At 39.0% G+C, this 27209-nt stretch overlaps 1 protein-coding gene across 6 annotated transcripts in view; it reads right to left on the bottom strand.

Moving 5' to 3' along the window:
* ROBO2 (roundabout guidance receptor 2) overlaps positions 1 to 27209 on the bottom strand; it is a 645961-nt gene that overhangs the window by 177113 nt on the left and 441639 nt on the right. For all 6 annotated transcript variants that reach the window (XM_043448631.1, XM_043448630.1, XM_043448632.1 and 3 more), the window contains exons 3-4: positions 15971 to 16128; positions 12963 to 13083 (exon numbers count right to left, since the gene is read on the bottom strand). In XM_043448631.1, coding sequence (XP_043304566.1) covers positions 12963 to 13083; positions 15971 to 16128 — 279 coding nt within the window. The remainder of the gene's footprint in view (positions 1 to 12962; positions 13084 to 15970; positions 16129 to 27209) is intronic.

Genomic DNA, 27209 nt, shown 5'->3' with positions numbered 1-27209 from the left:
TAGGTAAATGTTCTCAGAGGGAAAAAATAAATGCCTTTCTCACCATGTTTTAGAGGGAAACTTTCATGTTATTGCTGATACAAGAGTTATGCTCGCAGCCGGGACTTGCCTATTTATTTTTCTACTCTATTTAAACACTTAGAGCTGGCACATAGTAGGTGTTCAAGAGATATTTGTTAAATAAGTGAACAAATAAATATTTTGTTGTTTTAAGGTTTGCAAGTTAATATTATTTTAAAAACTAGATTTTATCTTTAACAGTTATATTGATTTCAATAACACCTTATGTTTTGAATTCTTAAATGAGGACATGCATTATCAATAAAACATAGATATATTCTAAGGTACATTATGAGAAAATTTTATTTAGAAAAGATTATTAAAATCCTGAAATGCAAGAGAAGTTAAAAATCCATGAAATAAGAACAAGATGCTATAAATAAGAAATAATTCAGAAAAAGAGCTAGGAGATTTACCATCTAATTAATGAATTTATGCTTGACAGAAAAATAGAACAGAAAAAAATGAACAGTGTATTTCATTGAGTTGTTTGAATATAGCATTTTTAGATAAGATGCTCACTAACTGTGTAACTAGTAAGAGAAAAAAGTGCCAAACCAAGGCATGATATTGAAACATTTCAGAACCATGGGATAAAGAGAAGGTACTGAGTAAAGTTGAAAGAAAAAGAAAAGAAAATGATCACATAGGAATCAAAAGTACAGTAGATTCTCAAGAGTAACAGTGAAAAAAAAACGACACTTAAATGACAACTTCAATATTCTAAGCAAAAATATTTTTTAAAACTGGAATTCTATAACCAGCCAAAGTATCCACTGTTTTGGATAGAATAGAGACAGTTTGGTTTGGAACATGCTGTAGGCTCCAGTCAAGGAGAAATCTGGCAAAAAACACTGCTCTGAATACAAGAGTTAACTAAGAAAAAAATACAAATACAGGATACAAGAAACAGGGAATCCAGCAGCAGAGGAAAAGGGAGATGAATGTCAGAATGAAGTTTCCGGGATAGATCTAAATAGCATCCATCCTGGTTGGACTGAACAGAAAGTCTAAGGCCTCCAGAAAGGGTGTAGCAAGAGTGGACTTAACAGCTAAACAGAATTTAGAGAAATTTAAATCTCTTGTTTCAGATTTCAAGAAGAATTCATGACAGGTATAGGTAAACACGAGTAAAAGGAAAAACGGACTTATTATAAACACATTATTGATAGGGGAGATTTTTGCAGAAACTACCTTCTCTGGCATTAATATGTCTATGGTCAATAATGTGTTAATTGAAAGAAGACCAAGTATAAGGCCAGAAAAGTAATGCTACTATAATAGCATAACACTTAGCTCACAGTCCATATTTACAATATTATAACTTAAATTATTGGTATTAATATAATCAATGTTTCTGAAGTCAATACACTGAAAGGACAAAAAGAGGGTGAGTGCTGGTGAGAAATTGGGGAACAAAGTCATAAGAAGTCAAAATAATGTATAAAATTGTAGAATAAGCACAAAGAAATATGAGAGCATCCCAGAAGAAAAAGCAAAACAGGCTTATAGAAATGTTCAAAGATGAGAATTGTGTGTGTGTCTATATGAGGATATGTGTGTTGGGAGGAGGGGGCAAGATATGTTTGCATGTCATTGTAAGTTTTGTAATATTTCTAATGTCTATTAGAAATATAGCATATAAAATCATTTTTATGTATTACTTTTTTAAACATTTAAAAATCTTTGGGAAAATTTTCTTATTTTTTGGGGTTTTTTTTTTTTTTTGACAGTTAAATTCTGCAGAATGGATATCTCAAGTTTACCCATAATTGGAAATTTAATTATATACTTCAACTCTATTTTTTTTTTTTTTGTCTTCAGCAGCTCTAGAAGTTAATTAACATATGTAAATTGCTAGGAAGTGTTTCTTATGAAGACATCATGGTTTCCCAGGTGGTTCAGTGGTAAATCTGCCTGCCAAGCAGGAGATGCAGGTTCAATTCCTGGGTTGGGGAGGTCCCCTAGAGAAGGAACTGGGAATCTACTCCAGTATTCTTGCCTGGGAAACTCCACGGAAAAAGGAGCGTGGAGGTCTATGGTCCATGGGGTCACCAAAGTGTTGGACATGACTTAGCAACTGAACAGCAGCAGGAGGCTGTGTTAAAGATTTTAGTGTCCTTCTGCTCTAAATGCCTACTTCTAATTTCTAGATCTGGTACTGCCATTTAACTAGGATGTTATTTTCTAGTCAGCAAATACTAAAGAAGAACAAACACCATAAAAGAGCGGCTGAGAAGAGATACCCCACGTCCAAAGTCAGGAGCAGGGGCTGCACTTTGCTGGACTGACCGCGAGGAGATACCCCATGTCCAAGGTCAGAGGAACCCCAGTAAGATGGTAGGTGCTAGAGATACCCGGGGTCCAGGGGCAAAGGAGAAGCCCTAGCAAGACGGTAGGAGGGGCAAGTTCACGTCTAGAATCAAACCCCAATCCTGCCAGAGATCTTGAGAGGGCTCAAACAAACCTTGTGCACACCAGGACGCAGGGACACCACAGAGACTGAGACACAGCTCTGGTTGAGCGTCTCCTGTGGAGGTGCTGGTCAGCAGTAGACTGCCACAGGGGCAGCGGCTCTGGGTGCAGCTGACTTGGGTAGGGCTTAAGCCCTCTTGGAGAAGGTCCACATTAACGACACCATAGAGCAGCCAGAACTTACACAGGACAGGGAAATACGCTCTTGTAGGGCACAAACAGAGCACTGTACACCAGGACCCAGGAGAGAGGAGCAGTGACCCCACAAGAGTCTGAAGCAGGCTTGCCCATGAGGGTCCAGGAGTCTCCAGCAGAGGCATGCCTTGGTGGTGCCCTGCTGCAGGGTTGGGGCACGGAGTGTAGCAGTGCATGCACGGGATCTATGGAAGGAGGTCACCATTGTCTTCATTACCTCCACCATGGTTTCAGTTCAGCTCAATTGCTCAGCCATGACCGACTCTTTGCGACCCCATGAATCGCAGTATGCCAGGCCTCCCTGTCCACCACCAATTCCTGGAGTTTACTCAAACTCATGCCCATCGAGTCAGTGATGCCATCAAGCCATCTCATTCTCTGTTATCCCCTTCTCCTCCTAGCCCCCAATTCCTCCCAGCATCAGGATCTTTCCCAATGAATCAGCTCTTCGCATGAGGTGACCAAAGTATTGGAGTTTCAGCTTCAGCCTCAGTCCTTCCAATGAACACCCAGGACTGATCTCCTTTAGGATGGACTGGTTGGATCTCCTTGCAGTCCAAGGGACTCTCAAGAGTCTTCTCCAACACCACAGTTCAAAAGCATCAATTTTTCGGTGCTCAGCTGTCTTCACAGTCCAACTCTCATCCATACACAGACACTGGAAAAACCATAGCCTTGACTAGACGGACCTTTGTTGGCAAAGTAATGACTCTGCTTTTTAATATGCTGTCTAGGTTGGTCATAACTTTCCTTCAGGCAGTAAGTGTCTTAATTTCATGGCTGAAGTCACCATCTATAGTGATTTTGGAGCCCAAAAAATAAAGTCTGACACTGTTTCCGTTGTTTCTCCATCTATTTCCCATGAAATGATGGGACCAGATGTCATGATCTTAGTTTTCTGAATTTTGAGCTTTAAGCCAACTTTTTCACTCTCCTCTTTCACTTTCATCAGCAGGCTTTTTGGTTCCACTTCACTTTCTGCCATAAGGGTGGTGTCATCTGCATATCTGAGGTTTTTGATATTTCTCCCAGCAATCTTGTAATTCTTCCAGCCCAGCGTTTCTCATCATGTACTCTGCATAAAAGTTAAATAAGCAGGGTGACAATATACAGCCTTGACGTACTCCTTTCCCTATTTGGAAACAGTCTGTTGTTCCATGTCCAGTTCTAACTCTTGCTTCCTGACCTGTATATAAGTTTATCAAGAGGCAGGTCAGGTGGTCTGGTATTCCCATCTCTTTCAGAATTTTCCACACTTTATTGTGATCTACACAGTCAAAGGCTTTGGCATAGTCAATAAAGGGGAAATAGATGTTTTTCTGGAGCTCTCTAGCTTTTTTGATGATCCAGCAGATGTTGGCAATTTGATCTCTGGTTCCTCTGCCTTTTCTAAAACCACGTGAACAACTGGAAGTTCACGGTTCATGTATTGCTGAAGCCTGGCTTGGAAAATTTTGAGCATTACTTTACTAGTGTGTGAGATGAGTGCAATTGTGTGGTAGTTTGAGCATTCTTTGGGACTGCCTTTCTTTGGGTTTGGAATGAAAACACCTGTTCCAGACCTGTGGCCACTGCTGAGTTTTCCAAATTTGCTGGCATATTGAGTGCAGCACTTTCACAGCATCATCTTTCAGGATGTGAAAAAACTCAATTGGAATTCCATCACATCCACTAGCTTTGTTCGTAGTGATGCTTTCTAAGGCCCACTTGACGTCACATTCCAGAATGTCTGGCTCTAGGTGAGTGAACACACCATCATGATTATCTGGGTCATGAAGATCTTTTTTTGTACAGTTCTTCTGTGTACTCTTGCCACCTCTTCTTAATATCTTCTGCTTCTGTTAGGTCCATACAATTTCTGTCCTTTATCGAACGCATCTTTGTGTGAAATGTTCCCTTGGTATTTCTAATTTTCTTGAAGAGATATCTAGTCTTTCCCATTCTGTTGTTTTCCTCTATTTTTTTGCATTGATCACTGAGGAAGGCTTTCTTATCTCTCCTTGCTATTCTTTGGAACCCTGCATTCAAATGGGAATATCTTTTCCTTTCTCCTTTGCTTTTTGCTTCTCTTCTTTTCACAGATATTTGTAAGGCCTACTCAGACAACAATTTTTCCTTTTTGCATTTCTTCTCCATGGGGATGGTCTTGATCCCTGTCTCCTGTACAATGTCATGAACCTCCGTCCATAGTTCATCAGGCACTCTGTCTATTGGATCTAGTCCCTTAAATCTATTTCTCACTTCCACTGTATAATCGTAAGGGATTTGATTTAGGTCATACCTGAATGGTCTAGTGGTTTTCCCCACTTTCTTCAATTTAAGTCTGAGTTTGGCAATAAGGTGTTCATGATCTGAGCCACAGTCAGCTCCTGGTCTTGTTTTTGCTGACTGTATAGAGCTTCTCCATCTGTGGCTGCAAAAAATATAATCAATCTGATTTTGGTGTTGACCATCTGGTGATGTCCATGTGTAGAGTCTTCTCTTGTCTTGTTGGAAGAGGGTGTTTGCTATGACCAGTGCGTTCTCTTGGCAGAACTCTGTTAGCCTTTGCCCTGCTTCATTCTGTACTCCAAGGCCAAATTTGCCTGTTACTCCAGGTGTTTCTTGACTTCCTACTTTTGCATTCCCGTCCCCTATAATGAAAAGGACATCTTTTTTGGGGTGTTAGTTCTAAAAGGTCTTGTAGGTCCTTCATAGAACTGTTCAACTTCAGCTTCTTCAGTGTTACTGGTTGTGGCATAGACTTGGATTACTGTGATATTGAATGGTTTGCTTTGGAAATGAACAGAGATCATTCTGTCGTTTTTGAGATTGCATCCAAGTACTGCATTTTGGACTCTTGTTTACCATGATGGCTACTCCATTTCTTCTAAGGGATTCCTGCCCACAGTAGTAGATATAATGGTCATCTGAGTTAAATTCACCCATTCTAGTCCATTTTAGTTCACTGATTCCTAGAATGTCGACATTCACTCTTACCATCTCCTGTTTGACCACTTCCAATTTGCCTTGATTGATGGACCTAACATTCCAGGTTCCTATGCAATATTGCTCTTTACAGCATCGGACCTTGCTTCTATCACCAGTCACATCCATAACTGGGTATTGTTTTTGCTTTGGCTCCATCCCTTCATTCTTTCTGGACTTATTTCTCCACTGATCTCCAGTAGCATACTGGGCACCTACCGACCTGGGGAGTTCCTCTTTCAGCATCGCCTTTTCACACTGTTCATGGGGTTCTCAAGGCAAGAATACTGAAGTGGGCTGCCATTCCCTTCACCAGTGGACCACATTTTGTCAGACCTCTCCGCCATGACCCGTCCATCTTGGGTGGCCCCACACAGCATGGCTTACTTAGTTTCATTGAGTTAGACAAGGCTGTGGTCCTGTTATCAGATTGGCTAGTTTTCAGTGATTATGGTTTCATTGTGTCTGTCCTTTGATGCCCTCTGGCAATACCTACCGTTTTACTTGGGTTTCTCTTACCTTGGACGTGGGGTATCTTTTTACGGCTGCTCCAATAAAGCACAGCCCCTGCTCCTTACCTTGGATGAGGGGGTATCTCCTCATGACCCCCTGACCTCAGGCATATGGTAGCTCCTCTCCCCACCATAGCAGGGAGGGGACACAGCTCCACCCATCACAGGAAAATTGGATTAAAGATTTACTGAGCATGGTCCCGCCCACAAGAACAAGACCCAGTTTTCCCCCTCAGTCAGTCTCTCCCATCAGGAAGCTTCCAAAATCCTCTTACCCTTCTCCATTAGAGGGCAGACAGACTGAAAACCACAGTCACAGAAAACTAACCAATCCAATCACATGGACCACAGCTTTGTCTAACTCAGTGAAACTATGAGCCATGCCATGTAGGGCCACCCACGACGGATGGGTCATGGTGGAGAGTTCTGACAAAATGTGGTCCACTGGAGAAGTGAATGACACACCTCTTCAGTATTCTTGCCTTGAGAACTCAATGAACAGTATGAAAAGGCAAAAATATAGGACACTGAAAGATGAACTCCCCTGGTGGACAGGTGTCTAATATGCTACTGGAGATCAGCGGAGAAATAACTCCAGAAGGAATGAAAAGATGGAGCCAAAGCAAAAACAACACCCACTTGTGGAAGCAAGGTCTGATGCTGTAAAGAGGAACCTGGAATGTTAGGTCCATGAATCAAGGCAAATTGGAAGTGGTCAAACAGGAGATGGCAAGAGTGAACTAAACATTTTAGGAATCAGCAAACTAAAATGGACTGGAATGGGTGAATTTAAATCAGATGACCCTTACATCTACTACTTTGGGCAAGAATCCTATAGAAGAAATGGAGTAGAGATCACAGTCAACAAAAGAGTCCAAAATGCAGTACTTGGATGCAATCTCAAAAATGACAAAATGATCTCTGTTCGTTTCCAAAGCAAAACATTCAATATCACAGTAATCCAAGTCTATGCCACAACCAGTAAGTAATGCTGAAGAAGCTGAAGTTGATAGATTCTATGAAGACCTACAAGACCTTTTAGAACTAACACCCCAAAAAAGATGTCCTTTTCATTAAGGGGACTGGAATGCAAAAGGAGGAAGTCACCAAACACCTGGAGTAACAGGCAAATTTGGCCTTGGAGTACAGAATGAAGCAGGGCAAAGGCTAACAGAGTTTTGCCAAGAGAACGCACTGGTCATAGCAAACACCTTCTTCCAACAACAGAAGAGAAGACTCTACACATGGACATCACCAGATGGTCAACACTAAAATCAGGTTGATTACATTCTTTGCAGCCACAATGGAGAAGCTATATACAGTCAGCAAAAACAAGACTGTGGAGCTGACTGTGGCTAGATCTTGAACTCCTTATTGCCAAATTCAGACTTAAATTGAAGAAAGTGGGGAAAACCACTAGACCATTCAGGTATGACCTAAAAAAAATCCCTTACAATTATACAGTGGAAGTGAGAAATAGATTTCAGGGACTAGATCTAATAGACAGAGTGCCTGATGAACGATGGACAGAGGTTCATGACACTGTACAGGAGACAGGGAACAAGACCATCCCCAAGAAAAACAAATGCAAAAAAGCAAAATGACTGTCTGAGGAAGCCTTACAAATAGCTGTGAAAAGAAGAGAAGTGAAAAGCAAAGGAGAAAAGGAAAGATCCGTTCAGTTCAGTTCAGTCGCTTAGTCGTGTCTGACTCTTTGCGACCCCATGAATCGCAGCACGCCAGGCCTCCCTGTCCATCACAAAGTCCCAGAGTTTACTCAAACTCATGCCCATAGAGTTGGTGATGCAATCCAGCCATCTCATCCTCTGTCGTCCCCTTCTCCTCCTAGCTCCCAATCCCTCCCAGCATCAGGGTCTTTTACAATGAGTCAACTCTTCGCATGAGATGACCAAAGTATTGGATTTTCAGCTTCAGCCTCAGTCCTTCCAATGAACACCCAGGACTGATCTCCTTTAGGATGGACTGGTTGGATCTCCTTGCAGTCCAAGGGACTCTCAAGAGTCTTCTCCCAACACCACAGTTCAAAAGCATCAATTTTTCGGCACTCAGCTTTCTTCACAGTTCAACTCTCACATCCATACGTGACCACTGGCAAAACCATAGTCTTGACCAGATGGACCTTTGTTGGCAAAGTAATGTCTCTGCTTTTTAATATGCTGTCTAGGTTGGTCATAATTTTCCTTCCAAGGAGTAAGTGTCTTTTAATTTCATGGCTGCAGTCACCCTCTGCAGTGATTTTTGAGCCCCCAAAAATAAAGTCTGACACTGTTTCCACTGTCTCCCCATCTATTTCCCATGAGGTGACGGGACCAGAGGCCATGATCTTAGTTTTCTGAATGTTGAGCTTTAAGCCAACTTTTTCACTCTCCTCTTTCACTTTCATCAACAGGCTTTTTAGTTCCTCTTCACTTTCTCCTATAAGGGTGGTGTCATCTGCATATCTGGTGTTAATGATATTTCTCCCAGCAATCTTGATTCCAGCTTGTGCTTCTTCCAGCCCAGCATTTCTCATGGTATACTCTGCATATAAGTTAAATAAGCAGGGTGATAATATACAGCCTTGATGTACTTGATATACTTATTTGAATGCAGAGTTCTAAATAGCAGGGAGAGACAAGAAAGCTTTCCTCAGTGATCAGTGCAAGGAAATAGAGGACAACAATAGAAAGGGAAAGTCTAGAGATCTCTTCAAGAAAATTAGAGCTACCAAGGGTACATTTCATGCACAGATGGGTTCGATAAAGGACAGAAATTGTATGAACCTAACAGAAGCAGAAGATATTAAGAAGAGGTGGCAAGAATACACAGAAGAACTGAACAAAAAAAGATCTTCACGACCCAGATAATCATAATGGTGTGATCACTCACCTAGAGCCAGACATAATGGAATGTGAAGTCAAGTGGGCCTTAGAAAGCATCATTAAAAAAAAATAGCTAGTGGAAGTAATGGAATTTCAGTTGAGCTATTTCAAATCCTGAAAGATGATGCTGTGAAAGTGCTGCACACAATATGCCAGCAAATTTGAAAGCTCAGCAGTGGCCACAGGACTGGGAAAGGTCAGTTTTCATTCCAATCCCAAAGAATGCTCAAACTACTGCACAGTTGCACTCATCTCACACTCTAGTAAAGTAATGCTCAAAATTCTCCAAGTCAGGCTTCAGCAATATGTGAACCATGAACTTCCAGATGTTCAAGCTGGTTTTAGAAAAGGTTTTAGAAAAGAACCAGAGATCAAACTGCCAACATCTGCTGGATCATCAAAAAAGCTAGAGAGCTCCAGAAAAACATATATTTCTGCTTTATTGACTATGCCAAAGCCTTTGACTGTGTGGATCACAATAAACTGTGGAAAATCCCTCAAGAGATGGGAATACCAGACCACCTGACCTGCCTCTTGAGAAACCGATATGTTGGTCAGGAAGCAAGAGTTAGAACTGGACATGGAACAACAGACTGTTTCCAAATAGGAAAAGGAGTACGTCAAGGCTGTATATTGTCACCCTGCTTATTTAACTTATATGCAGATTACAGCATGAGATACGCTGGGCTGGAAGAAGCACCAGCTGGAATCAAGATTGCTGGGAGAAATATCAATAACCTCAGATATGCAGATGACACCACCCTTATAACAGAAAGTTAAGAGGAACCAAAAAGCCTGTTGATGAAAGTGAAAGAGTGTGAAAAAGTTGGCTTAAAGCTCAACATTCAGAAAACTAAGATCATGGCATCTGGTCCCATCATTTCATGGCAAATAACTGGAGAAACAGTGTCAGACTTTATTTTTGGGGGCTCAAAAATCACTGCAGAGGGTGACTGCAGCCACAAAATTAAAAGACGCTTAGTTTTCAGAAGGAAAGTTATGACCAACCTAGACAACATATTAAAAAGCAGAGACATTACTTTGCCAACAAAGGTCTGTCTAGTCAACGCTATGGTTTTTCCAGTGGTCATGTATGGATGTGAGAGTTGGATGATAAAGAAAGCTGAGTACCAAAGAATTGATGTTTTTGAACTGTGCTGTTGGAGAAGATTCTTGAGAGTCCCTTGGACTCCAAGGAGATTCAAGCAGTCCATCCTCAGGGATATCAGTTCATTGGTAGGACTGATGTTGAAGCTGAAACTCCAATACTTTGGCCACGTGATGCGACGAGCTGACTCATTTGAAAAGCCCCTGACCCTGGGAAAAATTGAAGGCAGAAGGAGAAGGGGATGACACAGGATGAGTGGATGGATGGCATTACCGACTCAATGGACATGAGTTGGGTTAACCCCGGGAGTTGGTGATAGTTGGGGAGGCCTGGCGTGCTGCAGTCCATGGGGTTGCAAATAGTTGGACATGACTCAGTGACTGAACTGAACTGAACGAAGATGAAATACGTATCGGTTTACTAGAATACATTTTTCTGGATATAGAGCAGTAAAATAAAATTTAGAAGACCTCATTATACAATGCAATTTCCTTCTCCAGGGGATCATCCCGACCCAGGGATCAAACCCGGGTCTCCCACATTGCAGGCAGATGCTTTACCCTCTGAGCCACCAGGGAAGCCCTTATTATACAAAATACACTAGTTATTTTATTTTCTCTAAGAATTGGGGAATCAAGGTACAGTAGGGGTCTTTCTCAAACAATACTAGTCACAACCTTGATAGACTTCAACCATCATGACTCTTTTAATATTTTATTCCTTGGTTTGGATTGTTTTTCAATTTCAATTATGGAATTTTACTTTTTCCCACAACTTAATACTATATTTATAACCCCTTCGGTCAATTCTGACTAGTTTATACCACAATATAAATGTTTCTCTGCTCCTTAAATCAATTGTTCCAGAAGAGCTGCCTGTAGACAAATTTAATCTCTTTGGTTTACAGTTGTTTTCAAAATAATTTAGAAGTCCCTCCTGTAATTCCTGACATATTTAGTGATATTCTGTATTTCTCATCATGTTTTTAGAGAAAGTAGGGTAAATATGTCATAACACAGTCACATTTGGTAAATCTAATTACTTGGGTATTAACACTAAACACTTTTAGTTTTTTTCTGAAGGCAATATATACTGCTCTAAGGCAACATGTTTCTGTTCTGAAGCTGGTGGTAGCTACAGTAGAATAGAGATGAGTGTTTCTTTAAATAGAATAACTGTACTGTGGGTTTTCAATGCTAGTGTTTGGTGACCACTAATTTCATATCTTAGCAGGCAAAACTGTATTTTATTCATTATGAGTGAAGCACATTCTGAGACTCTTAAAGGTGACTGCATGAAATATAAGGGCAAAAATGGATACTTCTCTGAACTCCACAGGACAGAAACTAACATGCACACTTGAAACAGTTTTGTTTTTACTGCTCAATTCCTTTCATGAACTATGGGATTTCTCCTGGTTTTGTCATTTGGGACTGAAGCTACTTAGTAGCCACAAGGAGTATGACCAGAGATTCCCTGGTACTCAGAGCAATTGCAAAGAGAGGTCTGCACTCTGGTACATATTCATAAAGCACACCTAACACTCTAAATGTAATGGAAATCACACTATGACTCTTTTTTGCATCATGGCATTCCCATTACACCATGGGCCGCACATCCCAAGCTGCCAAAGAAGTTTCTTTAGGGAGGCATGCCAGATCCTGATGCTGCCCTCGGTGTGTTCTGGAGGAATGATGTGGTATCTTATATTATGCACAAATCCAGAAGATTATTTTACTGGTACAAAAAGAGTAATCTAAAATTCACAATTATCTCATATTTTTAAAAATCACATAGTATCTGTAACAGTGACTGTTTTATTCATATATATATTTATTTTATATATATAAATGTATATACATATACACACATATATAAATATGTGTATGTGAGTATGTTTGGGTGTATTCATATAATATACAGATACTTGAATGAGATTTCAATATTTTCTAAAAGATGTTTCATTTTCCGGTATCTTGAGGATCTCCATTTTCCTCCAATTTTCTGTCACTGTTTTAATATTTCTCTTTCAATTTTCCACAGCTGCCCTGTGATATTTTCCTTACTTTTCTTTACTCCATCATCTTTATCATCTCCAATTTCCTCCTTTCTAATGTTTTCTCGACTACTTCTGTGATACAGATCTAGTCATGTTTTAACTAAAGTTAACTAAATTACTCCAGCTAAAGAGGCCCTTGGTTCTTAAAGCTGAAGAAACATGAATATCGTAGCAAAATCATTAATTAACTTTTTAAAAATTTTTGATTCCGTGTGTATAACTAGCAAGCTAGTCTTTTTATCATGAGCTAAAACTGCAAGTAGCTCAATCTGAATTTTTTTTTTGAAGTAGAAGACCAGTGAAATGACTTCAGTGTACTCTCTAATTTTTAAAAGCCTTACCTTATGTCATGCACATAATAAATATTTGATAAAGGCATCACAATGGAATGAATGATAAACTTTAGATGGATATAATCTCCAACAGATTTTGAGAAAGAGTAATTTTTAACATTTTGATGAAAGGCAAAATCTTATAAGTATATAGGAATGAAGCAGGTAAATTGTTTCAAAAGTTTAATTTTCTTCAAATCAAAGATTTCATCTGAAAGAACCAGAAAACAAGACAATTCTAGTCTATTCAGCTTACTACAAGTAATAAGTGACCATCCTATATGGCCTGGTGTTTGGTATTAGCAAAAATATTTAAAAGCAAGGAAAGAGTAGATAATAAATAGCAATTTATAAATTAAAAGAGAGTTTTACCAAAGACAGTCAGCTCTGCTGGATCACTGTCTCTCTCTCCCACCATGTTGGTGCCCACACAGGTATACATCCCAGCATCACTCTTTCTGGTATTGGAGATCATTAGTTTTCCACCACGGATCTGTTAAAATTGGAGGGGAAAAAAAGAAAGAAAATAAAAGAAAATGGAAAAGAAAAGAAACAGAGAAAGAAAGATCATTAATAAAAATCTTGAAAAATTAAGCACATATTTTTTTCTCTAAAAGAAATAGTTGAGTGTCTAAGACACAAAACTCTCCCACTCTCTTGGCATCTTTTAAATTCTGCTTCCATGTAAGCCTCCATATTCTCTTTCTAGAGAATGCTTCTTTAAGTCAGTCTTTCTCTTGCCTAATCCTATTTCGAGACTGGTGACTGCTGCCATTAAACCTCATGGTTGGTCTTCACTCTGAAATTCTGTTGAATGAATTTCTATCGACATCTGTCATCAGAAAGAAGCACTAGATATTGTATTTGGATAATATAATGAGATCCAATTCACTCAGAAAAATTCAGTGAGTATTTGTTGAGTACTTCTATTGGCTGGGCAGTGTTCTAGGTTCTTGAGATTCAGTAGTAAATCAAATAGCAAAAATCTCTGTCTTCATGGGGTATTTGTTAGCATTAAAATTATCTTTGTCTCATCTTAACTGTATTTATAAGACAACTTTTGAAGAGGGATGTGAGGTTGAATAAAAAAAAATAATTTTTTTGAATGATGAGTATGACTTGGTACAAACTTGGCTTTGCATAGGTGGCCCCTAAATGTTTCTTAAATAAGAAGCATTTCTGTTTGAATAAACAAATATAGTGATGTTAAAATATTGTTTGTTAAGAGGATACTACAGCAGAATAAGCTTTTCAGTAAGTGTATCATCAACTTACAGGTTCTTTTCCAATTTTGAGGTTTTTTTTTTTTTTTTAATCTCTCTTAAAGAGATATGAGGTAAGAATATGAGGGTTTCCTCCTTTACTTTTTCATTTCACAGGCAGACAAAACTCAAGTAGGTATGTTTTCATCAGACGTATTTCAGGCTCTAAAACTAGCCATGTCGTAACAAAGTATTTTCAACAGTTTTTATACTTAGGAAGAAAAGATCATCAACCTTTTCTCAACTAAATGCAGTAGAATAAATGATAGGTTACAAACCATGGAGGCCATTTTCTTCCCCTTGAAGATGAAACCAACAGTATGATTTGATTTGTTCAGTGGAACTAAAGCAGCATCTCACCAGAAGAAAGGTACTTGCACATAGGGACTTGACTGCTTGCTGCAGTAGGAACCCTGAGACCACTATGGGAATGAGCCCAAGCTGAGTGCATGCTAAGCCACTTCAGTCGTGTCTGCCTCTTTGCGACCCCATGGACTATAGCTCACCAGGCTCCTCGGTCCATGGAATTCTCCAGGCAAGAATACTGGAATAGGTTGACATGCCCTCCTCCGGGGGATCTTGCCAACCCAGGAATCAAACCCATGTCTCTTATGTCTCCTGCATTGGCAGGCAGGTTCTTTACCACTGGTGCCACCTGGGGAACCCCTAGCTAAGCTAGTCTGCTGGAAAATGAGAGGCTATGAGGAGAAGAACCAAGATGGCTGGCTTGCAAGGTAGTCAATGGCCAGACATGTTAGTTTGGGAAAGTTATCCTAGGTCATTCAGCTGCCAGCACACTTTCAGACAAGCCACAGAAGTTGGAGAATGCCTAGCAAAGATCAACCAACGTGGCCAAGAGCAAATAACTGCCAATTCACGCACAGAGTAACAGAGTAAGTGCAATGGTTGTATTGTGGGATGATTTGTTACAAAGCAAAAATTTAATGATTACGAACATGAAAAAGAAAGTATTTAACAGAAGCACGTTTTCCTAAGTTTGGTAGCCAAGCACAGACCATTGGGAACCAAATGATTTTTCACTGTAGATCTCCACTGTCCACAGTTCAAACCAGAATACTCATGTGAATATGCTGTGGTCTTTTGCATGGCCTCTCTGGTTCTGTGTTATGATGTAATCACAATGTACACATAAGAATAAAATCTCACTTATATATTTAGAGATAATAGACACCCAGACTATATGGACATTTTAATAGAAATGGCACATTTGTCCTGTTAAATGACATATTATTTTAAATAAAATATATTTATTCTTAGTTATTGTACTGAGTACAAAAATTGTACTAAGAACAATGTCAGAAGGTTGAGGCATTATCTACTATTTCAGTGACCAGCTCTCACAAACTCTACATACTAATGTTGAGTAGATCCTCTGAAAAAATAATCTGTATACCATTTCTATATCTGTATACCATCTCTAACTTTTTACCATTTTCTGGGTGTTTCGTCTTGTTAGTAATCAGCTGATTAATGAGGACCAATTTCCCTTGAAAACGGATTATTTTTCTTTAAGGGTTAAACTGCAGAACTTGGCAGTTATTTTAACATTGATTTTACTTTACATCTCTTAAACTTAGAAATGAATTCTCATAATATTTTAGTTATAAATATTACATTGGAAAAACTGGAAAAGAGTTTGAAATATTCATCAACACAAATTATTTCCTTTTATAATTTTGAAAGTAGCATGAAAAGAAATGTTTTAGTTAATACAGTTTATGGTCATCATTTACACTTTGACACTTATGTACTGCATGATCAATAAATGCATCTGGAGTTCCTAAAAAGAGCTTTGACATCAATATTCTAGTACAAAGATATATTTACATATTCAGATTGGTCCAGTTATTAATATAGCATATGCACTTTATTTATATAATTTTTGTCTCTTTGAAGCCTCACTCCAAAGTTTTCATTTGGGTATCCTTTTTCAGTCTTTTCAATATAGTGTAAGTAGTAGTTAGCACTCAAATAGAGTTATATAACTTTATTAATGATAAATAACAAATAATGTAAATACAAATAATATAAATAAAATACGTCCATTTTAAAGCTTGGTATCCAACCCCTCTGGGCATCCGCTCTAATTTTACTCACACTTATTCTTTCTTCCTTGTCATCAATTCGAATTTTGTCTTTTTTCCAGTAGATAGTAGGTTCTGGGTGTCCCCGGGGAGGCTGGCATTCCAGGATTGCAGGCTCTCCGGCTGCCACTACAACATCTGTGGGATTTTGCCGGAAGTCATCTCGTAACACTGAAGAAAAACAATTGCAGTAAAAGAAAACTCAGTGATAGTAACTTTAGGTTTCTCTTGCAAAAGGTAACTTCAAGTCTTAAACATGCCCATCTTAAAATATGTCAGAGCCAACCTGAGTGCTCATCAACAGAGAAGTGACTAGTTATATGATTATGAATCTCTTCTATAAAATCTGAGTTTAAAATGAGACAAGCTGGAGGAAAATAAGATGAGAAACACTCATGATGCAGTTTTGAAATTTAATACAAACTCAAGGTACAAAACTTTTTAGGTAATATGACCCCATTTTTCCGTTCAAAAAGCATATATGTATACATACATGTATATAAATACATTAACATTAATTGCTATGCTTGTTAAACTTAAAGCCCTGAAACATGCCATATGCACATGGTCTGGGAGCATGTATGCACATCAGTCGGGGAGGGGAAGTGGAGTGAGAACTCTCTGAGAAACGCTTTCTGGTGACATGAATATGGACAGGATCCACACTGTTTTCATTACACTTCCAAAGATAGATTCATTGTTCACCCTTGTAACGCACTAGCACCCACATACACAGGGCTACATTTTCATTCTGTCTGCATCTCCACCTGCCGAGCGACATCTGGGCAGCGTGACATTCGGAGCAGAGATATCCCTTATAGCAGCTTTGCCAGTCTGAATTTCCCCTCCTTTCATTAGGAGAACAGCAGGTTGGACCTCCGTTGTAACCTCCGAAAATCTGGCATGCCTGGCTCTCCAAATGTCACCTATCTATCTCTGTACTTTTCTTCCCCTGGCAAGATGAAAAGCCTGGAGAAATGGCTCCCTCCTATCAGACTGCAGAATGCTGATTTATTTAGCAAACAAGGACTATATCTATTTTAGGCTAAACATTCGAAAAAGTATTTGAGAAAACCGGTGAAGGAGGTTAAGGGGTGCAACCTACCAGTTATAAAATAAATCAGTTACAAGAAAGTAACAGACAGCAGAGGGAATATAGTCCATGTTTTATAATAACTTTGTATCATGTGTAATCTATAAAAATATTGAATCTCTACGTTGTACACCTGAAACTAATGTGATAGTGTAAGTCAACAATACTTCAATGAAAATATAGTTGAAAGCAGCTACTATACCATATAAGACAACAGCCTCTGCTTTTTATAACTGCTTTGAAATTTTCTATTCTTTAATATTCTAACACTGACAAGTTTTTATCCCAATATACTTTGGGCTACAACAACCACACATTCACACAAATACATGTGTGCATATGTATGTATATGTATATGCATGTACACACACATACACTTTATATATGTAAATTGGTCAAGCTATTTGAAACTGGTCAAGTTATTTGAAATCAAAATTGGGCAGCTTGTGCTAGCTTGTTATGTAAATCATCTGCTGCAAACATGGATTAGGTCAAGCCAACTGCCTTTGATGTTCCATAATGAGACCCACTTCAGCACTCTGCTTCTTTGTTGGGCTAAGTCTCCAGGTTAATTGTCCTTCTCCAAATAAATAAAAATCCCCTGTCCTGAAAATAGGTCCAGAGAGAAAACTGAGTGACTTTTAGGGCTTTTCTTTTCTTGTCTCTTGCAACAACATAGTTTTCCATCTTAATGAAGTCATGGCCTTTTATGAGATTAGAGAACCTTGTCTCCTTATTGAAGGAACCATAAGAAAAAAGTGAGCACAAATTGCTCACTCTCAGTTTATAAGCTGATTAATTTACTGCTTTAGCTGCTGTGGAAATGTGTTCCATTTGAGCAGAGTGAACTGCATATTTTTTGAGCTCTCTTGTCTAACTGGCAAGAAAGATGTGATTTATATGCATAGGGGTTTGCTTCTGAATGGGCTGAGAGAAGTGTGCATAAATGTGATGTTCCAACAGGAGGGGAAAAGGGGTTAACACTGTGGCTCCCTACTGCAGGTAAATCCTCAAGGGAGAGCGAGCTGGCGATTCATTTATATTCTAAATAGAGAACAGCTGCCTATTTATGCAATGTTAAGACCTGCAAAAATATGGTAACAGGGTGGTGAGCACCCCTACAATATCCGGTACTGGCAGCAAATGGTGTTTTGGCAGGCCCTCAATCTGTTCCAAAATGACACATGTGGCCAGTTGGAGGACCTTCTCCAGAATGGTCTCCTCACAAATCATAAGCCAAAAAGCCTCCGCTCAAATGGCACTTAAGACCACTGCAAATCATTCAGAAACACAGTATTACATCAATTTGCAACAAGCCAAATTAAGACAGAAAAAAAAAAGGTCCTTTGACATGGGGGACAAAGAAGGAGAAAAATATCATAACAAACTAAGGGCTGCTACTCTTAAACAATATAACATGTGTTTATGGCATTCACACAAAAAAAGAAAATGACTCTAATTTGCAAATGAAGCCAAGAAATTGAACATCAACTGTAATTTTAGGCTTTCAGACTATTCACCCAGAGAGTAGGGTGAGATAATAGTATAATTGGCACTGTACCCTCTTCAACTTGTAAAAGACTCTTTTGGGGGTTTGTAGAGTAATTCATTTTTGCTCAGTGATACCATTTCTTTCACCCTGTGTATTTGGGGGTACTAAAATATTTTCTTTTCTCTCAAATAAAACATTTTGGAGAAAAATAACCCTTTCATCAGAGTCTAGCACAGCAACAAAGAATCTTAGGAATAAGTCTTTTTTCTTTTTTTGGTCTTGGAAAGTTGTTGTTTTAATTGAGGGATAATTACAATATTGTTGTAGCCGATTTCTTCCATCTATCAACATGGATTAGCCATAGGTAGACATTTGTCCCCTCCCTTTTGAAACTCCCTTCAAACTCCCACCCCATCCTACCCCTCTAGGTTTCTCTCCTTCCCACCTGGAAAAAGTAATTTTTTACTCTTCTCAAATTATATAAATGTTGTGACACTTGCTTATGTGTGTCTGAGGTTTGTATATCCCTTAGCAAGTATTAAAAAAGTAAAATTAAATAGTGTTTACCTATTTTGGCTAATTCTTAGTTTCTGTCTTGGATTTTGCCCTGTGCTTTATTACAAGTGATTAAAAAAAAATGGAGGTGTTCTTTATAGTAAAGGATTTATATATGTGAGATAAAGGGAACTGAAACAGTTCCATAAATGTAAAAAAGTAAAGCAAATCCAAATTGAGTCTATTTTTTTTTTCTCATTAAGCCCCTATTCTAGAAACACACACACACACAACTAAAAACTGAGAGCCACATTTTCACTGTGGCTTGAGAAGTAAGCCAAAATAAGAACATGCAGCAATATGTGTATTACCTAGAGCTCCAAACAAAAATAGGGTGAAGAGAAATAAACATGAACTGAAAAGAATCTGGTTAAAATGACAAGAGCTGGGAGCGGGGTAGTGGTAAGTTGTACTTTAAAGAAAAAAAAATATAATAGGTAAACTTTTGATATAGTATGTGCTTTGCAGATCTAAGTTAAGGATACAAGGGCTCAAATCTCCATGGGGAAAAACAGAAATGTAGTTGGCTAGAACCCAAATATTCATTTCTGTATATGAGCTGAAAAGCAGAAATGAGAACTCACTGACCTAGTTATAGCCTGGATTAGGCCTGAATTCCTTTTACATTAACATGCACAGTGACTTAGACAGTTATTCTGGAACATCAGTAGACTCAGAATTACTACTGTGTTTGATATGATAAGAGTTCACATTCATGACATAAATATCTATAACAAATTATTTCAGTTCTACAGGAAGATACTGAATACTACAATGTACTTCGCACAGTCTTATAAAATGGTTAAGGAATACTGTATTAAATAAAGATGACATGATGGTGCCCGTGGTAGGCTTTGGAATGACACATTTATTGTGGTAGGTAAGTTCAGAGCGTGAATCCTGTATATCTAACTCTAGAAGGAAATGGCAACCCACTCCAGTGTTCCTGCCTGGAGAATCCCAGGGACAGAGGAGCCTGGTGGGCTGCCGTCTATGGGGTCGCACAGAGTCGGACACTACTGAAGCGACTTAGCAGCAGCAGAACCTACACATAGTCATTATGCTACAATGATCTGTAACATCACCTGCACCTATTTTTCCTGTCACCGCTGTCCTAGTTGAGTGTGTCTTATCTCTTCCTTAATTACTTCAAGAGTATTCTATTTAAACTTGTCTTCTGATTTCTCTTTCAATCTCTCTACTGTGGTATTATGAGTTTGCTAAAGTGCACATATGATCACATCCATTATTTTTTCACAACTTTTAAAAGGCTCTTAAGAAAAAATCCTCTTCTTAATGTGACATCAGAGTTGTATAGAATCAGGTCACCACTTATATTTTCAGGCTCATCACATACATTCCAGCAACCCTCCTATACTAGACACACAGAGGACCATCTCATTATCAATGTACATTAGCATATATAATTTTTCTACTTTAAAACCTTCCCTAGGTAACTCTTTGTCCCCATACTTCTCCCTATTTCTTTCTTTAAACACATTCTGTCCTTTGGTGTCACTTCACTCATCTGAGATTTCCTTTTATATGTACATTGGACTAGGTGGTGGTGGTTTAGTCACTAAGCTGCGTTTGACTCTTTGTGACCCCATGGACTGTAGCCCGCCAGGCTCCTCTGTCCATGGGATTTCCCAGGCAAGAATACTGGAGTGGGTTGCCATTCTCTTCTCCCGGGGATCTTCCCAATCTGGTGATCAAATCCACGTCTCTTGTATTACAGGCGGATTCTTCACCACTGAGCCACCAAGGAAGCCCCAACACTGGACTAGATAAACCTCCAAAGGGCTCCCATCTTGAAGGGCATCAGATGAGTTCATCAAGTATACTTGAAAGGTTGACTGAATTGATGAACTCCTCTTCAAAAGGGGTGTGTTGCAGTCTTTTTCTTATTGTATAAAAGAGACTGCTGTGTCTTAATTTGATTTCAAAATGTGAGTTCTGAAGAACAATTTCGTTGGTACGATTTAGGAGACAGTGCGTTTTCCTTGACCACCTGCAAGATCGCATCTCTCAAAAATAAAAGCCAGGCAGCTCAAAAAGTTCAGAAACCAGTCATTCAAAGAAACAACATATATATGTACAACCAATAAAATTGCTACAAAAAATGATCATATACCATAGTAAATATTACAGTGGGCTAGGAAAGAAGTGAGAGCCATTCCTACAAGTGGTACACGTTATTTTCCCATCCTCAGCAGCAGCAGCCCCAGCACCACCTCTCACCACGGGGGATGAGCAGGTGTAATCCCAGCCAGCCTGAAGCTCAGGTCCTCGACTCTGCTTCCCAGGGAAGCGCACTCTCTCTCTCCCAGCTGCACCAAATGGCTGCTATCAGCAGCCATGCTGTGACCCCAGGGGGAGCGCCAGTCTCTAAAACTAAGACTCTGCACACTAGGAAAAAAAAACAACAAACCATCTGGGTTCTTGATACCATAACTGAACAAATCAATCCTGAAGACTGTGTCAAATCAGGACTTTCTACTCCTGTGATCCAAAGAAATTCTTCCATTCATTCATGAAGTAGAAGTCACTCAGTCGTGTCTTACTCTTTGCAACCCCGTGGACTGTAGCCTGCCAGGCTCCTCTGTCCACGGGAATTCTCCAGGCAAGAATCCTGGAGTGGGTTGCTATTTCCTCCAGGGGAGCTTCCCAACCCAGGGATCGAACCCAGGTCTCCTGCATTGCTGGTGGATTCTTTACTGTCTGAGCCTCCAGGGAAGCTCTTTTATTCATAGGCCAGTTTAAATAAAGTTGCCCCTTTCAACTGAAAGTTCCCCACTGACAAGCTATTATAATGCTGCATTTTTCTGAAGTTGCAATGACCAAAAACCTACTACATCTACAGAGGAAACATCATTCACAACAAACCACATTATCATATTTGGTACAATCCAGCAAGACATGGTCAGAGTGGACAGACCAGTCACCCGCTACATAGACAACACAATCTGATATTTAGGGAACAAATCACGAGTGGTTTCTTCTGCACAGAAGGGGAATGGGAAAGAAAGAACTCAGTGGGGCGACATCCTGCTACCGCTGCGCAAGCTGACACTCTGGCACTTCTGCAACACGCTGACAATTCCAAAATGAGAAGCTCTTGCCGCTCCTCATCCCACTATGATTCCCTGTGCAAGCAAATCCACTCAGCAAATGGTCCAGTTAAACCAGCACTCTGAATCGGAGCATGATGAATGAACAAGGATACCCTGTGACTCGCTCATTTTCAAGCCATAACATTTTGTGAAGCCTAGACATCTGCAGGGAATAAACACACAAACACACAACTCACCCAGGAGGAATGGCCAGCTCCAAATGTCTTAGCCAAGCCTCTATTCTTGAATCCTTTTTTTAGCCCTGTTCTGTTCTTACCCGCAATATAATTTGAAGTCCCCCTAACAGTGCCAAGTCTTCCTTAATGTTTTCCATTAATGTTTAAAACTTGCTGAAGGATTCTTAGAAACTGCATGGAAACATTGTGCTCTCTGTAATTTCTATCTGTAACCTCTGTAATGCATATGTTCTCCTTGGGGACCAAGTGTTGAGATCATTCATAAACTCTTGGATCACACGTGGCCCTGCAAACTGGTGACATCTGACCATGGCAGACTCGAGGCCTGTCTCTGGTAATCATTTCCTTTGGTTTGAGCTAAGGAGCCAGCAGTTGGCTCGCCTTCAACACTTGGAAGTCCTATTTTTGGCAAAGGCTAGCATCTGATATTTGACAGGGATCTGCATACCCTATCCATTAGCTTGCGAGGAAGTTGCGGTTTGAGGCTAATTAATGTTTAATCAGTTTCTCTTTTTTCTTCCCTTAAAGTGCCATTGGCCAGAAAATTGGTTATGTGGGATTGATATCTCTAGAATTACAGAAAACTTAAAGACAGGAGGGCAACTTAGAGGCTGTGCCCAAATATAGCATGTCAGGAGGAAGACCTCATGTAGGATTGAGGGTACTGGCCTAAATGTGTTCAAGGCAGCCTGCCTTCATTGTAGAACAAAAACTCTCCACATCCCCAAAATGTTCTATTCTGCTACCCAGCTTGCTTCCAGGACCTGCCCTTTTGCGAATTTCAGTCTTGGTCACAAAGATGGCTATAACTCTGGATAATGGAAGAAATAATACATTGAATTTAATAGTCAGAACTGACACAGACTAGTCCTAAAAAAAAAAAAAAGCAAAACATCAAAACATCAAATGAGCTTTCTCAAGGTGGTAAAAAAGGTAAACACCAGATTATTTCAAGCTAAAATACTGTCTCCGACTTTTCTTCAATCTGGGTTGGGGCATAAATAAATAAATAAATAATCACAACATCTTTATAGGATTTACATTTACAGGATGATTACAAATAACCATCTGTCGGCTTCTAGCTCTTCAATCTGGTTCATGTCCCATTAGCCTTAAGTCTTCAGTTAAAGCAGTTAGGCTGGTAGGTATTAGTTAGGTTTGTTACAGGTCTTGTAGAGTGTTTTTTTCCCTACTATTTCCCATTTCTCTTCCTTCCCCTCTTTCTCTTTCACCTCATTTAGCTCTCACTGTTAGATCAAAGAATACGAAAAATTAAAATGGACAAGTCTCATCTATATATGGATATATACCTGTGTAAAAATTTTTAATTCAATGTATTTATGTATTTATTTATGTATAATTTTAAATTTAAAATATGTATAAGTATATACTTGAATTCAAACTTCCATATTCATTACTGCCTTAATGTTACATCTGCCAATTTGAATAAAGGAATAAAGAGCACCATTGAGTAAATATCATGTGCTGCTTTATTCTGGATCCCAATAGGTTACCACTCTCCTCCCACCTTGTTAGTCCTTATCTGAAGGTATTAGCTGTTACAACATTCTAACACTGTGCACTTCAGCAGCTCTTTCCTGTCATTTCACCCTCTCCTAGTATCAGCGGGTTAGTGCTCTGATATTTCTCTTCCGTGGTGTATTCTGATGTGCCTGATCAACATGAATTACAATGCCAAGTAACTGCCAGATGTCATGAGTTATAAACTCAATAGTCTAAGGATTATTACACATTAGGGCACCCAACAGTGCAAGGGTGTCCTGGAATTTATGTGTTATTTATTACCTATTGGCAGGGTCTCCAAGTAATCTCACCCCTGCTGATGAAATGAGGGTTGGAAGGAGAGGAAGGTCAAGGTCAACCTTCCTTGTCAAGAATGCCAGTTACTCTGAAACTACTGTTGCTCTGTCTTTATCGCCCTCTACCTGAAACTCAACAAAGTTTTGAATAAGTGGGCTATATATTATAATGCATCTATGGGCTTTCAGCATAATTCTGCTGATTTCACATTTTCCACCACTTCACATATTTTAACAATACATTTCATAACACAATCATTAGAGGTCTGATTTAGAGTGCAACCATGAATCTCACCATAATTCATGAACTTAAAAATGACCACTGGAAGAGAATGCTGTTTATTACCCAGTTTTACACTTGAACATAGACCAAAGCCTAACAGCATGAAACTTACTGAATTCTAACGCAACAACGAAAGTATTTTTTTTTCTAAACTTGTGGGATGAGGACTCTAGTGTGCACAGCTGTTGAAATATAATTCATTATACCTGAGATTTTCATAATAATAATAAAAAAAAACATGTTCCACATGCCTATGGACCGTTCAGTCTTTCTCATCCAATATTAAGATTTGCATACCTCTACACTGCAAAATACGGCATTTCTGTAAGCTGTCAGGAATTTTGCTGAAATGAATATAATTTGACATCCTATGTTCTTCAGGAAATGTTCTATTTGATTACTACATGACAAGAAGCTTGAAATGTTTCCTAATCCAGAATATAGCATATTTATTTTTAAATTGGCTGATTAAAAAAAGCTCTATCATCTCTACTCTATTCCAAAGATCCAGTAACCTTCTTTTCTTTTGCCACCAAATGAATTCTGAATGCTGCAGTTAACATTCAGCAATCTCATTACCCAATCTACCATAAATCTTCAAAAGCATCACCATGTTTTGACAGCTAAGCAGGAGAAGAGGAAGCAAGAAGCATATTCAAGCACTTTTTATGAATGCAAATGTGCTAAAGACAACATTTAAATTATTTCAGAAAAGTCATATTACATTACAGACAACAACCAGAAAACAATGTGCTTGAACCTATCGAGCAGCACAATTTATTTTGTTCCTGATACTAAGTCCACAGACCCCCACCTCATTCATTCAATCTTGCCATATACTCAATGAAAACAAATTGATACCAAAGAACAAACAGTGGATATATTTTTAAGGTGTAAGTGATACTGAGTGCTGATGATCAAAATTTATGTTTTCCCTAAAGTGTTTTTTAAGTACTTTTAAATTCATGTATACTCTAATCAAACCTTCCTATCTTACATGAAACTAGAAAGATGTCACATTAGTCACGGAGGTATAGAAGAATCCCCCTCTTCCTCTGTGGTGGTGGTGTTCAGTTGCTAAGTACTGTATGACTCTTTGTGACCCCGTGGACTCTAGCATGCCAGGCTCCTCTGTCTTCCAGTATCTCCCAGAGTTTGCGCACATTCATGTCAGTTGAGCTGGTGATGTTATTGAATCATCTCATCCTCTCTTGCCCTCTTCTGTTCCTAAAGGGTCTCAGTCTTTCCCAGCATCAGGGTCTTTTTCAACGAGTTGGCTCTTCCCATCAGGTGGCCAAAGTATTAGCGCTTCAGCTTCAGCATCAGTCCTTCCAATGAATATTCAGGGCTGATTTCCTTTAGGATCGACTAGTTTGATCTCCTTGCTGTCCAAGGGACTCTTATGAGTCTTCTCCAGCACCGCAATTTGAAAGCATCAATTCTTCAGCACCCAGCCTTCTTTAGGCTTCAACTCTCACACCGAACACGACTACTAGAAAAAAACATCGCTTTGATGATACCAACCTTTGTCGGCAAAGTGATGTCTCTGCTTTGTAATATGCTAAGTTTGTCATAGCTTTCCTTTCAAGGAGCAAGTGTCTTTTAATTTCATGGCTGCAGTCACTGTCCACAGTGATTTTGGAGCCCAAGAAAAGAAAATCTGTCTTCCTGTGATACCCTAGAGTCAGTCTTGGTCAGCCACAGAGTATATGCTCAGTAATAAGGAAATAAAGAGTCTTCTGCTATATTTTTATTCTCTGGGATCCATGGTTATTCCTAGGACTAGGACTCAGTATACTTTTACTTTCAAAATAGTCAGGGATAAAAAATAAACAGACAGAGCCACTGTCCTCCTGCTGGGTAATGTGTCAGCTCTCTGTGTGGAGATAACCACCTAGCTGCATGTGATTTCTTTGGCTTCTCTGCCTGGGAAGAGACGAAAACTTGACAAGTAAAATTTATCAGAAAGTCTGCCAAATCTTCATTATTTAGTTCAAATCAAAGCTATTTATGATGCCAGACTATTAAAATTCACAAATTATTATAATTCAGAAATTATTATAATTCCTAATTTTGGCCATTTTCATGCATCACCTATTAGTCACTTCACCCCCAACTCTTTCCTCTAACTTTCTATAAATGGTAAAATTAGAAATTATTTTCTCAATGCTATCCATAAACGAGCAAATTATAACTTCTCTGAATGTAAGGCAAAATACAAGTCTAAAATGTAGGCCAAAAAGGAAAATCTGTGGTTAACAAACGGATTTACAAAATGAATGAGTGGATCCTAAATAATCAGATGTTACCTATATTTATCCAGTGATGTCAAAAGAGCATGGCTAATACTGCCCTTGAAAAAAAATTTTTTTCCACATTTGCTTAAAAGTAAGCCCTTTGCTTCCATAAATTTCCAGGAGACATGGTTTCTATTCATCACTGGGGACTTTTGTCTGTGGGTAAAAGAGCTGAGTGGGGAGTTTGCCCTATAAGTTATGTCATTTCCCAGCTAATATCACACAAGTAGATGAGGAAAAATTTATTCATTTCTTCTGAAATCATAAATATTTAACCTAACCTCTGACTTGAATAACCACATTATTTTATCCTCCATACTAAGCATTTGGGAAACAAATGTAAGGATTCCTTGTAATTATGCCAGCACAGTTCCTGAAATCCAGGCAGAATGTTAACTTACC

This window comes from Cervus canadensis, chromosome 27, assembly GCF_019320065.1.
Source record: "Cervus canadensis isolate Bull #8, Minnesota chromosome 27, ASM1932006v1, whole genome shotgun sequence".
Lineage (NCBI taxonomy): Eukaryota > Metazoa > Chordata > Mammalia > Artiodactyla > Cervidae > Cervus > Cervus canadensis.
This window is presented reverse-complemented; position numbering and strand designations above follow the sequence as displayed.